Raw genomic sequence first — 16,937 nt, forward strand, 5'->3', positions numbered from 1 at the left:
CATTTGTTTATATAAATTAGAAGATTTGAAAGATGAAGAAATATAAGTTATTTTTTGGACAAGAATTATCACTTGTACCAAACCCAGATGATATAGAATACAAAATAGAAAAAAGTATTACAAACAAAATCGTTGCGTGGTAAGAAATATTCTTTGGTGAAATATAAAGGGTATGATGATAAATTTAATGAATGGATTATATCTAGTAAAATTAAAAGAATAAATGAATAAAGAATTATTTATATTTGAACCACGTAATATGTGTTAGTAACTGGAGTAACCAACTGTGGTAAAACACATTTTATATTAGATTTATTAGAAACTATTTATAAGAATGATTTTGATAACATAATATTATTTTGCCCTACTTATGAAATGAATAAAACATATAATAGGGATATAGTTAAGATAAAAAAGTTTATTATATTAGATCCTAAAACAGTAAAAGAAAATTTAGATAATTGTATAAAAATAGCATTAGATATTTATAAAGGATCAAATACATAATTTATCACAGATGATTGTGCTAATTTACATGATTCAAAAGTTAGAGAATGTGATCTAGCTTTCTACCTACTGAATTACATGATGAATATATGAATAAATTAAAAAAATAATAAAGGTTCCAAATGACTTCTGAGGCTTCAATTTCCCTATGAATATTATATTATGAAATAATAATAATAATAATCTTTATTTACATTGAAATTATAACATAATATAACATTCAGTTTTATACACAATTAGATAGATATATAAATATGTTATAAAAGTTATAATATCGATGAAGGTGCCCCAGAAGCGAAATGCTTGTAAAAAGGGTCACCTCAACACACTGTTACAATCACACAATCACATACACACTCACATTCATACAAAAGAAAAATCAATAATGTAATAAATGGCGAATAATTAGCTAAATCATATAGTTAGAGATTGTGGTATCTTAAGAATTTATATTCAAGTTCATGCAGAGATTTAGAAATTTGTAAACTGTTGGGAGGGTTTTGCCAAAGACTAGGTATTGAACGTAGAAATGAGTTATGAAATACATTTTTTCGGTGATAGGAAATTCGTGGAAAATTACGCTGTCGCGTATTATAGCAATGATATGATGAATTTCTTCTGAATAGACAGATTATTTTGGTTGGAAGTTGGTTATTAATGAAAAGGTATGCATATTTTATTGATTCAAATTTAATTAGGTCATCAAATTTAAGAATTTTGAAGCCTTGGAATAAAGGATTTGATGGGCTGTTGTATTTTGTTTTGCCTATAATTCTAAGTCCCTTTTTCTGTAACTTTGTTATTCTATTATGATTTGATTTAGAAATCAATGGAGCCCAGGCTATAAGAGAAAATGAGAGGTGAAAATGAATGTAACTATCATACAGTTGTTTAAGGCAAAGGGAAGGAACAATGTGTTTAATACAATTCAGAAGGTATAAGTTACTAGAGACTTTTTTACAGATTTTATTAACATGTAAATTGAAATCTAAATGTTCATCTATCTCAAGACCTAGCGACGATGCCGATGACGATAGATTAATGGTTTCATTGTTTACTCGAAGAGTGTATTGATCATTTTTGATTAAGATATTTCTATTGGGTTTGAATAATACTAATTTAGTCTTAGATAAATTTAACGTCAAATTGTTTGAACGAAACCAATCATATAAAATAGACATATCGTCACTCAATGATGTAAATAATTCTTGAATACATTTTCCCGTGATGTATACAGTGGTGTCGTCTGCAAACAAAATAGAGTTACACTTTTTAAGGCAGAGATAAAGATCATTAGTATAAATCAAGAAAAGTAGAGATCCTAGCACAGATCCTTGAGGGATTCCATAATTGACCGGTAGTTTACAAGAATTGGTATTTTTGAAATTTACACACATTTCTCTATTTTCTAAATAGCTTTTAAACCAAGACAATGCTGGACCTCTAATGCCATACACGTATAATTTATTTAATAAGTAACTAATATTAAGACAGTGAAAGGCTTTACTAAGGTCAATAAATGCTGCAAGTGTAAAAGAGTTATTTTCGAAGCCTGTGATTATATTGCCAATAAGTTCCATATTCGCATGTGTCGTCGAATGACCTGTCCTAAAGCCATATTGGCTATTATATAGTATAGAATTCTTCCGTAGATAACCATACAAACGTTTGTGTACGATCTTTTCAAGTACTTTGGATATACATGGTAATAATGATATGGGTCGGTAGTTTGTGAACAAGGATTTGTTATCTTTTTTATAGAGAGGTGTTACATACTGTAGTTTAAAATTATCAGGAAAAATTCCGTTTACAAGTGATTTATTAAAAATCTTAGTTAGGGGTTCTGCTATTTCAGCCCCAATGCGTTTTAGGAGTACACTATTTATTTTGTCATGTCCAGCAGACTGTTTTGGTTCTAAAGATACGATCAATTTACACACTTCATTTACATTTGTAGGAAAAAGAAAAAGATGACAATTGTTCATCTTAGGCATATAATCCTTGTGACTCAAATTTGGTTTTGGCAGTTTTTTTAGACAATTCACTTCCAACAGTACTGAAATATTTACAAAATGCATTACTTATTGTTGATTTGTTTTTACATAATACGCCGTCTACATTAAAAATATCAGGGACACAGTCTTTATTATGAGATTTTCCCAACACATCTTTCATGGTAGCCCAGAGTTTACGGCTATTGTTTTTGAACTTTAGTAATTTATTACTATAAAATTGCTGTTTTGCTGCCCTTTTAGCGGTGTTATAAGTATTTCTATAAGCCACATACAATTTATAGCGTGGGTGACTTTTATCTAAACCTATTATTGTCTTGTACAGGGAATTACATTTTCGAGCAGAATTTAAAAGGGTCTGTGTCATCCATGGTTCGCGAATGTTATGGTGTTTGAGTTTAACAATTTCTTCTGGTGCATAATAATCAATAATACGCGTTAGATTATCATTAAAGTACACGTATGCAGCATTAACATCTAGCTGATTTATCGGTGACCAATCGGTCGCCAAAATAGCACGGTTGATAAAATTTATATTTACATCTGTAATTTTTCTTCGCTTAAAGAAACGGGGATTTTCATTTACATGCGCGGTTTTATCAATTGAAACGAGGCAAGGCAGGTGATCTGACAAGTGGGATAGCAAAATACAAGAGTTAATACTTCCTTTAATATTAGAATCAACATATATATATTATCTATCAAAGTAGCAGTATTTTTGGTTATACGAGTTGGGCGAATGATAGACGGATATAGACCATTAGTTAGATTAAAATCTAAAAATCTAGCCGTATTAGCATGATTATCAATTTTTAGAAAATCAAGATTTTGGTCAGTCCCAATCATGACACGCTTATTTTCATTCTTAACTTTCTCTACACAGATACTGTAATCATAAATGAAACTTATCTCACTTGTACCTGGTACACGGTATATCTCACCTACTACAATATTGTCATCTAACTCTATAAAACAGGACTCGAATTGACCAGATTTAAAAATACATAGATCGTTCCGCTCAGAAAAATGCAAATCATTATGTACATAAATGGCTACACCACCGCCCTGGCTATTTTCTCTGTGTTTTTCAACTAGACTATAACCAGGTATTTGAACTTTACAAACATTGTCGTCACTAAGTAACGTTTCACATAATAGAATTAAGTGTAATTTACATGACTGCTGATTAAGGATACTAATAATATTTCTTAGATCTGTTATCTTACTACAGAGACTGTGTATATTAAGTTGAAGAATATTGAACTTAGAATCATCGAATTTGATCTTACTTATGTTATACATATCTATATAAGGACAATCATTATTCAAGGGATAAGAGTCGATTAAGTCGTGATCTAGTAAGTAATCAGAATTATTCTGAATGACCTTGATACGGTCTGTTACATTTATATTACCGATACACATTGATATTTTATATAAAAAAGGATTAGATCCTATAATGATAGACAGAGATTGTCACGACCGAATGCGTTTCGTGTAACTCGGTAGGGTAATTTATATCCTTCACTCTGCCGATATCTTTCATATTCTTTGATCCGTTACAATAATGGGTATTATATATTTGCTTGGTTCGATTTGTTAAACGCATTTCGCCATAAGCCTGCGTGTGTACGCTCACGCAATGACGAGCGTGGTCGTGGTCGCGTCGTGGGGTAAGTTCGACATTTTTCTTACACTATATCCTTGATAGTTTGAGGGGTTTTCCTCTAGTATTTTTCTCGTATTTAACATTCTATAATAATGGAACAGTTAAATATTAGATATTCAGACGGAGTTGTAGTTGAATAGTTCTATTAATTCTATAATTGTTTAATTTTTAGTGCAAGAATCTAGATATAAGATTCAGAAAGTATTGGCATTTGACTGTTAACTCATATATAACTATATATATATATATATATATATATATATATATATATATATATATATACACATATATGTGTGTATATATATGTATATATACATATAGATTGAAGACTTAATTTTGAGATTTTTATTTAATCTGAGTGAAGTGCATTAAATTTACATTATTGCATTTTTGGTAATTTCTGGAATTGTTTCCAGCTTATATTTTATAGTGTTTAGTGTACCATGGTATACTAGTTTCCGGCTGCAAGTGCCGGTCCGGTATCGACCCGTTATGGTGGGTACTCAACCGATATCGTAATCGTCGGCTGCCAGTGCCGCGTGTTTTGTTCGTTAGCTGCCAGTGCCGAATATCTTGTTCGTCGTCGGCTGCCAGTGCCGAGTGTCTAATTCATCGTCGTTCGTCGTTCGTCGGTAGCCAGTGCCGAGTATTCTTATTCTTCGTTGTACGAATTATGAATCCGATGTACATAGTGTAATAAATTCATATTCGTTTTTGAAATCCGGCTTCCGTATTTTTTGGTATTGAGGCATCCGGTCACATTACTCGTGACAGAGATCATCACTCTGTACTTGTCGCATATAGAAGAAATGTATATAATAAATAGGCTCATGTTTATTCTTGGACATTTGGCTTTTTGATGGTCTTTTCAGCAGAGGGAGGCGCCTCAGTAAGGGATCTGTCTTTACGTTTCTTTCCAGTGTTACCCGTCTGTGGTGTCGTACAGACATCGCTTTCGCCGATTCCTTCAACTGCTTCGCAGAATTTCTTTATCAGAGCTAACTTTCCGGTTTCACTAAGATGGATGCCACTTCTATCGGTCACTGAATAATAATGATCGAGTACTTTGCCATAGGTCGACTTAAGAAATGTGTCATTGTCGATAAATGACATGTTATTCTTTAAACACAACTTTCCCATGTAACAATTAATTTATGATACAGTGTTGTTGAAGTCTTTTACATTGTTGCTGCCGCCTTTTCTCGGAATGATGCTGGATAGATGTATCTGAGATTTTGGATAATGCTCAGCTGTCTTGGCTAATAATAATGAGTTCATTTTTACTGTATCAGGGTCATTTTTGTTTTGAGTGGCATCATTCGTGCCGAGATGAAGGATGACATCACTGACTGATGACGCGGTCACTGTATTGTCAGCGGTATCGAGAAGCGAAGCGATGTTATCGCTGGATGCACCCGGCTGACAGATAACAAAGCCGGTAGGAAATTCACTATTTCGGAGATTTGAGTCGCCTATCAAAAGAATGGACGATTCCTGGGAACTATTTACGGTAGTGCCGGGCGTTTTCTCGGTGTTATTCTCGGTGTCATTCATCGGACAATTGCGGGCTTTATGATCTAACGCGCCACATTTGAAACACTTAGGTGATTTTGACGGACAATCATATGAATTGTGATCATCACCTAGGCAATGCTGACAGCATATGCCCGAACAGTATATCCTTGCATTATATCCATTGATTTTTGTATATGAATCAATGGTAGATCACAATATCCGTGATAAAACGATACGAGTAAAATCCCACAATAAAAGAATTAGATGATAAAATGTTTATTTAAACATATAAGAAATATTTCGGGTGGTTACTACCACCCTTCTTCAGTCTAAAATGACTTGCCAAATACAGTATTAATACATGTAATATGAAATAGGACACGAATCGCTGCACATTACGTTATGGGGACTAGAGCACTGACATAACTTGAAAGAAGTTTATTATGGGGGCTGAAACCATTATTGAGGTTGACAGAACGATCGGAATGAGTAGTAATCAAAGCAGATTCAACTATATGTCGTTTAGTGCGACTACTGTTGGGAAAGATAATATTGGCTCCAGAAAAATCAAAATTGTGTCCGGTAACCATAGAATGGGAGACTACCCCACTTTCTAATTTAACCCCATTAAATACATCTCGTTTATGTTCTTTGATACGATCCTTAATATTCCTACCGGTTTCCCCAATGTAAAAAAGGTTACAATCAGAACAGTTGATTTTATAAACTCCACAATGGACATTAGGGTTCAGATTGTTATTGGAGCAAAAATTAGAAATTTTGTTATTATACTTGAAAATTAAATCAGTATTCAAATGACGAAGAGCCGGTTTGAATTTGTCACGGCAAGGGACTAAAGGAACTATAATTTTGTTTTTTGGTTTAGGCGAATCAATAGGATTACGGGGTTGGGCAGGAGAGAAAAATACTTTTTTGGCTTTGTGAAGGGCTTTCACTAACATCTTGTCAGGGTATGCAAGTTTTTTGAAACTGGATTGAATATGTAAAATCTCATGATCTAAAAAGTTTTTATCACAAATCCTATAAGCCTGAAGGAAAAAACCTTGAACAACGGCCACTTTAAGGTAAGTTGGAATGAACGAGAAGAAATGTAGGTAGGATGCACAGTTAGTAGGTTTACGAAAAACAGAGAAACCTAATCTCGAATTGAAATTATGTATGAGAACATCCAGAAAGGGCATTTTCCCGTCAACTTCCCACTCAAAGGTGAACTTCAAGGAAGGATAAAGGGAATTGAGGTATGTCATAAATAATTCAAGGTTAAAATCAGTTGATACTAAACATAAAATGTCATTGATTTTTGTATATGTTGATTTGACTGCTTCGATATTTTTTATTTCAGATATCTGGTTCCTGTAATATTGGTGTCTTTAATCGTGCCTTTCTTTAACGACCCTTGAACATATTCTCCAAATTTCGAGATAAAGTTTGAAATAGCAGTGTCGCTCATTTCTATGGGGACGTCAACCACTTTGACATTCATATAATTTGTATCGGCATCTGTAAGATCAAGTCGAGTACCATCCACATTTAATCCCGAAAGTTTTAAAGAAGTTTTACTTTCCTCGTCTATCGTTGTGATGATACAGTTTCTCGTAGTTATTTGAATAGATACGATTTTATCTATATCCAATTTTTGTCGTAAAGCTTCGATAACCTGCTGGTGCGAAAGTTTTTTTCCATCACGACTCTGCTCTCTTAAATCATACTTTACAGACCTTTCTCTTGATAATTCACTCATCATGGCAGAGTTCTTGATATCCTGATAGCTTTGAAGTAGATGTAACTTCGCAAATCATATGATTTTTAAATAGAAACGGACGATTCACGACACACGTTCGAACTATTCCGCCATTTTGATAGCAACCAAATAAAATCATAATTTAAAAATATCATATAATCTAAACTACTTATATGTAAGAGAGCAAGATATATAAATAGTTTTATAATTATTATTCTAAACATAAATTATATTAAAACTATTTTCAAATGTCTGAGATGGTTGAAACGTGATTTTTCACTCATTCTCTCGAAAAAAATCTTTCTTCAAAAATATCTAAAATCGAAGGCGGAACCACATCGAGCCGCAAAATGGCCTTTGACGTGGCTGCTTTATCCGAGAAATGCCTTGCTTTCGTCTCGACACCAGCCTTCCAATGTTTCTAGATCGGTCTTGAACTTGAAGTTGCAGTTGTCGCACCCAAATTCGCGTTGGGTATTTCCCTTTGGTTCTACGCTGACCGGGTTGCTCGCCCTGCAACTGAGCCAATCCCACCTTCTTCACCTGGATCCGATGTTTTTTTTACCTGGAATTCATGATATCAAGCCGAAACTGATAACAGCAGCAAAAATTTTGAGAGAATTCAAGAACACATCCGCTTTTCACGACTTAACTAGTTTATTTGATGTACGCGCTTTCGCTGCTAATGTACAATCGCCTCATTGTGCGTCCAATAAAATAGACTGAACATTTTATGTACATGTACTACTCGTCCCGTTGTACATGTATTTATACTACAGCAGGTTAACACGTGCCGATTCGGCGAACAACAATTATTTGTTTTTTTAAATCTTTTTAATCAAGTCGTCAATCAGATTATGTCTTAACTAACATAAATTTTCAATAATTTTGAATTTGCTGTTTCCTTCCTCATTTTCGTATTTTGAGCTACTTAAATCTGCAACCGACAGGATTATATGAATAAATGATACAACTAGAAAGGTATGGCTGTCTAGTTTCTAACAATGTATGGTTTGTTGGGGTTATATCGAGGATCTCGCAAAGAGAACATTGTTCGAAGTGAAAAAATTGCCATTTTTGCGCTTTCCAGAACCGACACAACTCCATTTTTAGCTATCTCCCACAAGTAAACGCTGGTTTCGTAATGGCTATAGGCTCATTGGAAGCAGAGAGTCTTCTAGTTTGTAATGAAGCTTATTTCATGTGGTTGAGACTCTCCGGAATTACGGTAGATTGAAGTGGATAAGTCATTTTCAGATTGAAGTTTCGTTGTCACCCTTATCTTTTTATGCAGGAATACTGGGGTTGGTCATTGATACTGGTTTTATTCATTCACTATCAATTGTGACAGGGGTCTCTGTGCTGGGGTGTCTGTTAAGGTAATGATGGGATAAATATTCAAATTGTAATACAAAACTCGGTTAGTGCGATGATTTTTTCCATTCTCCCACGGACATCGCGCTGTCGTTAACTTCTTAATCACAGCCAACGTGACGTTAGTCGTTGTCCATTGATTGCTCCGTCGTATAATTTCTTTGTCGTACGTAATACTCAACGCTAGTCGTTACCTATTTTAGGCTCCGTCTAAAACATCTATATCGCAAACTCAATTCACGGCGTGAATTATTGTCGACACGGAAAGCGGATTACTTACGGTTGGCGGAGAGGGGGGGGGTTCTGCACTGACCACATAGATTAGGGCTACGTGGAGTAGGTAAGCGAATGTTTGGAGGAGAGCATAACACGAAATAATCCTTTTTAACATTGAATTAATAGATTGCAGAAATACATTGTTACACCTTTCTAATTATCATTTTCCCTGGGAAAGACATAAGTCTCCTCGTAGTTTTCACTACCTGAGTTCGGTGGACCCAGGCGAGTGATGGCAATAAAGTGACAAAGATTGCGGTACCCTATGAATGTTTAAAGGCACTACAAGAAGTTTTGATTTCACTAACCGCTACTGTACAATATCTCATTTCGTTTCTAGGTAGGGTTGATATTTCCCCAACTTTTAAAGCAGATGATTGCCAGAAAAAAATATGAATTAAATTCTGCGAGGAAATACACTATATTGAAGGTAAAGAAAAGTTTGTCTACCGATATATATTACCTTTTTCATTTCCATTAGATAAAACAAACTTCTTTTATTTCTACTCTTCATTTTCAGTTGAGGTCTCATTTATCAGAAGATAAATTATGTTAGTTGAATAACAGAGATATCTAGAACAGCTGTCGATGATGTAACCACCAGTTTGCGCAAAAAAATCTGTTTTTAGTACAGGTGATTTGCAGTTTTATATTATTACTAATAAAACTGTACTTCATACAATGTAATAAAGCTTGAATAATGTAGTCGCAGTTTGATCGATCATATTTTTGCTTGAAATAGGAATTTAATATTATTCATACTTTTTTATGAAAACCATCAAAATTTATTGGCATCAAAATTTATTATGCGCTGTTTGATGTGTTTAGGTCCCGGAAAAACCGTGTTTCGGTGGTGCTGCCCGCAGAACATTATAATTGCGGATGACGGGAAATGGAACCCGATTGCAAAGAAGCAATGTAGGCCTAAAACATATTTCAAACAGCCGAATCAAAAACATACAAGAACATGCTCAAAGTTATACGTATCATGCATGGCAATCTCCAGCAGGCCACGTGTAGCATTTGATCGTATTGAATAAGCAGATATTTATTTCTTGTACTAAGGTGGGCTGACACTTACAACTTGGATATGTCAGAAAGTTTAATTACTGATCCTCCTAAATGTGCCACATACTGAGAACAATCTACGGAAAGATGTCTGAACGAACAGTACAGCAAGTAAGCGCATTTCATCTATGTTTTTTTTTTTAACGAAACATCTGTTCATAAAATGCGTATCATCTTTTTGCTTTATGATTGAAATGTGTTTAGTGTTTATGAATTATGTATGAAGTCCGTGCCATTTTATTATCAAATTATGATTGAAAATGTTGTCGAATATCATTAGATTTGTTAGGAAACATCAACTTCAACATAAAATATCAACTAGAAGAGATAAAAGCATGTAATCTATTTGCAGGTGCGATGAAGGATATCGAGATCACTGAACAGACTTCAGTCCCTAATTAACACGTCCTGTAAACGCAGTCATTTACCGTCAATCTTAATAAATTTTCTATAACTATTCCATGTACGTGTAATTGTTCATCTATTATCTCGATTGAAATTTTTATCGTAAAGATCAAAAGTGTTTTGCAGATTGAACAGTTTTGTTATGTATTAGTGACATAAATTCGTTGCATTGTGTTTTAATGGTTGCTAATTGGAAACTTTTGACTCGAACCCTAAACTGTCAATACGATCTATATATTTCCACGACTCATGTATGTGACTGCCGTACGACAGGTGTATCTATAATAAAGATCATCGTCCTCATGTACCGTCAGTAATACGGTCGGTTTAGTTTTGATATGGGTATGTTCAATGATATGCGATTATTAGGGTAAAATGAAATGATATCTCTTGACTCTGCTAAGCGACCGGGTACTTTGTGAACTGCAATGAAATGTGCAATCGGTTCACTTCTACAACTCTCAGGCCTGTTATTTTAGCTTGGTCATAGTTTAAAAAGTAATTCACAGGGTAGGCGGTCGGCCGGCACAGCAGAAACGAGAAACAAGGTCAGAAGATGGTCAAGAATAAATTCTTTAGCCTTACCACAAACAACTAGCTAACTAGCGTCATAATTCACATTACGTTATGATTAGTGGATTAACTACTTCATTGTGCATGAATTCAGAGAAAGTGAGAACAAAGCATGCCAAAATACAAAAATCAATTTCAGATTCAAACTGATCACTTGACACATGTATTTCATCAATTCAAAATGAAATTGGTTTCATATGAATTTCACCGATGTTTCGGTCAAGGTTTCGGAATACGAAAGCTATTTGATCATAGTTATGCGTTGCTCCAAACCAGTATAGATAGGACTCCTGTCTTTGATGTATTTCAAAAGAACATCTGAATCAAGATCGCCTAAAACGAAATCACTGTAGCTGGTAATCGTTTAGAAATCACCGGAAAATACTTACGTATCTATAGAATATATAATGATAATGTATTCTTACCAAGTAGACGGATTTTCTTTGCCTTTTTATGAATCATCGTGTAACCGTCTCCTCCCTTCCTGATGTAGCTAGGAAGCAGTATTGAGTACATTTCGTCCTGGTCCAGCGGTTCAAATTTAGGTATTAGGCATTTTGAGCATCTTACTTTCGCCTTCACAAACCTTTTACCGATCGGTGCCGTCAAATTGTACGTAACCCAAATGCCTGTGAAAATGAGTTAAGACAGGTGCAACTTTTAGACATCCTTCAAAGAAAATGCCAAGCGTACGCGCTTTCATTGAGGTGGTACGCAGTGCGATAATGTACGATGCACAGATTTGACGCGCGCAAAATTACCTCGAAAATTCATGTTGCAAATTTATAGTCGTCGATCAAAGGAACTTACCCGAATACTGCAAAAAACTACCGTGAGGCTCTTCGTAGTTGTACTTCGATACAGAACGTTCCAAAACTTCTTGTAAATACTTGCCCTGTAACTCTACCATGTCTATGGTATTAGCATACGGTACCAACATGCGAATCATTTCAACTTCTATTGGCCCTGAAAATAATGACAATGTACATACGTATTTTTGAAACGCCTAATCATGATATAATTTCTATTTGAAATATCACTATCACATTTCTTTCTACCTGGATGAATTGAAGCCCTGATGCTCCCTGAATTCCACATAGCTATAGAAGCAATAGTCCACTGAGAGTCAGAGGGTCGAAGATTCCGATAAACCATTGCGTCCGTTATCATATTGCCTAAAATCATGAATCAATGTCATAGATCATCAAAATAGCACCGAAATTCCGAGAGGTCAATAAATTGTGAAATCGAGACGATATTTTTCAATACTTACCCATGTTACATTCGACCATCCGGCACTGAGATCTTTGTCCGTCCAAAAGCACGTGGGATTTACCAACAACTTCCTTACCCAATTTAATTATCGGTTTTGCCCAAGTTTGAATTTCTCTCAAAACGTCGGGGTCTACAAGGAATACAACAAAACGACTTGCTTGGTGACTTCCTGAAACTTTGTCGATATAGCCATACGTTAAACTCATGAGCACTTTGCCATTAGATTTTACTTTACCTTTAGGCACTGTCGAGTCAAGTAAGAAAGGATTTCCTGTCCAATTTGTTATCTTTCCCATCTTATCGAATTCAACATGTAAGCAGCCCAAATATTTTCCATAAGCAAAGTCCTGAACGATCAGGACTTTATTTCCATCACTTTGGTGAACCACGTATGGATAAGTGTCGACTGCCTTGTCATTTGACGGTACAGGACCTAAAGAAACACGAAGATACAGAAGCCTCTTCCTGGGAAAGAAAGATCTTTCTACAATTTCATATATAGATGATGGCAGTACCTGTGTATAGAAATGTGTTTGTGTGCCCACCGATGATCACGTCAACACCACTGACATTCGCAGCAATTTTCTTATCGAAATCAAACCCGGCATGACCAACAGCTACTATCTTGTTTACACCTTCTTTTTTCAGTTTGCTTACTTCTCCTTTGATGGCTTCGATTTCATTTCCAAATATCAACGTCTTTCCTACATGAGAATAGTAATATAGATGTTTGCAGAGATGAGGCTTTCATTCGATCACTTAAAACGATGATCGAGTAAACGAATTGTCCTTGTACCTGAATTTGTGATATCCGGGGTAGCGCGTGTAGTATAACCAATGACACCAATTCTTTCGCCTCCTACTTCGAATATCGTCGATTTCTTAAATTTCCCCTTCAATTTCGGTTCATTCGATGCATCGATGTTACAATTGAGCAGTGGAAACGAAGCGTTCTTTATAAGTGGTAAAAGCCCATCAACACCATTATCAAATTCGTGATTACCAAATGCCTTGAAAAAATTATCGAATTATTTAAATGGATGGTGTTACCAATCCGTGTTTGAATAAACCTTTTACGGTTGCAAGCCGCCGTTTTGGGGGTAGATTTTGTATCCTGTATCTTTGCATGATTTCTCTCTTTTTCAAATCTATTTGTAATTTTTTACTTTTACTACATTCCACCGGTTCATCGATGATTAGTAGGGATTACTGACTGCTTGGTACTATTCGTACAGCGGGAATCTCGTTTGTGAGCATGAAAATATTCATTCAAAAGTTTTGTAACAATATGGCGCACGAGACTGAGGGCGATTTCAAGATTTCTCTCCTCCTTCAATACGTAGGCATACATACATGTATGTACATATGTAATGAATACACACCTAAATCATTGCTTTATTTTGTTATCGTTTCATCTTTTTGATTCAATACATTTTTTAAAAATATGTAAGCATTTCTATAAGTGTGTATACATTGTACTTCTATTTATTGCGCGTTTTGTCTTACTACCACATGACTTTTATCAATGTAGATAACTTAGTGTTGAAGATAAATATAAAAGAGAATGTCATGTCAGAAATATAAAACGAATGTATCGACGAATTGAAAATGAACGTGGAATTTGCATAAACCAAAATCTGCATGACTGACTACATGACAGCGGAGATCGAGATCAAACTTAATCTGGAGAAATTATCAGAAGCGAAGGGAAATGTCTCTTCGCCTCCCTAACCAAACGAAATTCTGATAAAAGACTTGTTTATGTATCAAGTTAAGCGTGATGCTCGATCGTAAAAGCATCTTCAATGACATATGATATTTCTCAGGTCACTTAAAATATGGAAATGAATTCAAATCCCTCACTTACCATTGCATCATACTGCAGAAGATTCATGAAATGAACGGCTGCTCGACCCTTGTACACGTAAAACCAAAACGTTCCCTGGTACTGGTCTCCACCGTCTAGAAACAAATTATTGGGATATTTGCGTCTTAGTTCTTTGAGTTTTGTCATTCTGCGGGCAGCACCACCGAAACACGATTTTCCCGGGTTGCAAGAACCTCCATATTTGTTTGCTTCCTGAAATCTAGAGTGTACGTCGTTCGTGTGAAAAAGCGTTAGCTTGAAAGATTCGACCATGATATTGTGGATATCATTGGCAAAAAGTAAAATACACGCAACGATGTATAACTTGGAACCCATTATGTCGGGGTTGATTCCACGAATGACAGCAACGTCGATCCTGCGCTCGTGTGGCCCATGTTCGTCGCGTCATCCAGCCGAACGTAATAAACTGACGCGCCGAATGGTTTTTTAATCGATTAACCGTAATTCCTGGATTCACCAGATGCGAAAAATGTCTCAAAACGGCGAACCTGTCTTCAAAAGAAGAAACCGTGCCCGCTCCAAAAAGAGGACAGCATAAACAACGAATCTATACCGATACGCATTTTAGAAAATCATCTAGTTCATTTACGGCATCAAGATTTTATTGTAGGAAACTTATGGAGAACTTACAGTTTTAACAATTTTTCTGTTTCTTTTTCAAGCTTTTCGATTGTTCCTTTTCGCGGCCCCCAGAAGGGTAATTATCTTTGTGATAGAAATTAATTTTCTATGTATGCTTGTCATTTTTTTCTTTCTTTTTGGCCAATTCTCTCATTTATGCTTGAAAACGGGAAACAAAGATAGAATATAAACCATTTTTGAATTTTTTTTCCATAGAAAATAGAGCTCAACTGCATAACAGGTAAAAATAGATATTCGGGTCCAACATTTTCACTTAGAAAAGTATTAATACGCGCAGATCGATAGAAGGAGGCACGTGAAGTAATTTTCAGAAGTCGACAATCGGCAATCGGTAATCGGAAACCTGATAGTCGACCATTTCTCGGGTCGACAATCGGCAATCAGAAACCTGATAGTCGACCGTTTCCCTTTATGACTTTCATAAAATTCAGTGCTGTGATTGTGAGGGTGATATAGATACTGTGATTGTGAGGGCGATATAGACGACCTATTCTGGAGTTGAACCGAAAATTGTTCTCCCCTTGTATACATCCCCTGTTTTTACTTATTCCATTTTTATAAATAAAATTTGCTTTCAACCTTTAAAATACGTGGTGGTTTATAATTTTATAAAAAGAAGAACATTAATTTCTATGAGATGATTATATTTCAGAGAGCTGCAAAAACGTCGCCAGGATGCTGCCACAGGAAAATTTAGAGAAAATCTTGTATTCTCAAATTCAATGAATATATTGGTATATATCGTGCTACACGAAGCCTAAGATCAATCGATCCGAGTTCATTTTAACCCATTAGCACTCGAATTTCACAATGTGTCCAATACTTCTAAAAAAAATCAGCGGAAAATCCAGAATTACACGATAAGTCGATAGGGGGGGGGGGGGGGCTACAAAATAACTCATTCCTGGTTTATGTTCATGTATTTAAACTTCCTGTCATTTAGGTGTCGATAGTCAAGGATAGTCACAAGAATTTTGTCCCCCTGCGTGAAATTCATCCAGACTTACTTGGATTTCAAGTGAGCGCTCAGATCTTCCATGTTCATACTCGAAATAATCGAGAATTTCAAATAGGAAGATATTGATATCTGACTACGGTATTCTGAGGGCTAGGGTGTCTAGTTTATCATAAGCTATTGACATAGGCAATATAGGCCTTCCCATGCCAATAGGCTTTGTTCCTTATGGACGAGATTGCCCGCGATCCCACCGCATCTGCCGATTTGCCAAACTTTAAGGCAAAATCGATAATCATCCGCTAAATTAGTGTTCAAAACCTACCCTTCCGTTTAGGGTGATACTCTTACTGGTCTGTTTATATGTGGCTGAAATTGAAAAGTGACAAGGCTCGGGATGAGGATGTCCAGTTTTAGAAGTGTATTCGTGCTTTAAAATGCACAGATTTACACTGAGGATCATGTTCATATCGACCGTTTAAGATGCATGTGAATGACGTGGTTCAAAAAACCAACCTTTTTGAATTCTCGCGAGAGAAAACCAAACTTTTTGAATTCTGGCGCGAGAAAACCAAACTTTTTGAATTCTCGCCTGAGAAAATCAAAATGTTTTGTTTTCTCGCGCGAGAAAACCAAAAATATTTTGTTTTATCGCGCGAGAAAACCAAAAGTTTTGAATTCTCGCGCGAGAAAATCAAAAACGGGCCAACATGAAAATCCTTTTATCGTTGCTTTAGCCGTATAGAAACATTTTTTAGTATGGCACAAATCAGTCACCATACGAATCAGCCACCATAAAAAGTTCGTACGTTTCGTTTTGCCTTTTTTCCATAATCGAGGTCATGTATAAGTAATGTGTGCAGAAAACTCTGAACTCTGTTATTGGTAAATCAATTGCGGAATATATCGTGCACCAGCGGACAGAAATATTGATGTAAAATAGCTTAAATTTCATGGCATATAAATTTTAATTCAGATTACAAAATATGTGGAGGACATTTTATCGTATATTTCGT

The 16,937-nt window shown here is 35.4% G+C and overlaps 1 protein-coding gene and 1 long non-coding RNA gene across 2 annotated transcripts; one reads left to right on the forward strand and one right to left on the reverse strand.

The window, feature by feature from the left end:
* The first annotated feature begins 9,050 nt into the window (after positions 1-9,050).
* LOC141902755 (uncharacterized) lies at positions 9,051-10,261 on the forward strand. Its single transcript, XR_012618938.1, has 4 exons — positions 9,051-9,179; positions 9,456-9,545; positions 9,636-9,749; positions 10,181-10,261. It is a non-coding gene; the product is annotated as an uncharacterized LOC141902755 (long non-coding RNA).
* Positions 10,262-11,322: 1,061 nt separating this feature from the next.
* Positions 11,323-14,667, reverse strand: LOC141902478 (snake venom 5'-nucleotidase-like). Its single transcript, XM_074790221.1, has 9 exons — positions 14,304-14,667; positions 13,233-13,446; positions 12,952-13,140; positions 12,672-12,869; positions 12,435-12,566; positions 12,220-12,336; positions 11,972-12,127; positions 11,587-11,790; positions 11,323-11,494 (listed from the first exon to the last, which is right to left on the reverse strand). Exons 1-9 carry the CDS (start codon positions 14,637-14,639, stop codon positions 11,403-11,405), a joined length of 1,638 nt encoding a protein of 545 aa, XP_074646322.1. The 5' UTR covers positions 14,640-14,667; the 3' UTR covers positions 11,323-11,402.
* Positions 14,668-16,937: the final 2,270 nt, after the last annotated feature.

The sequence above is a fragment of the Tubulanus polymorphus genome, chromosome 3, assembly GCF_964204645.1.
Source record: "Tubulanus polymorphus chromosome 3, tnTubPoly1.2, whole genome shotgun sequence".
NCBI lineage: Eukaryota > Metazoa > Nemertea > Palaeonemertea > Tubulaniformes > Tubulanidae > Tubulanus > Tubulanus polymorphus.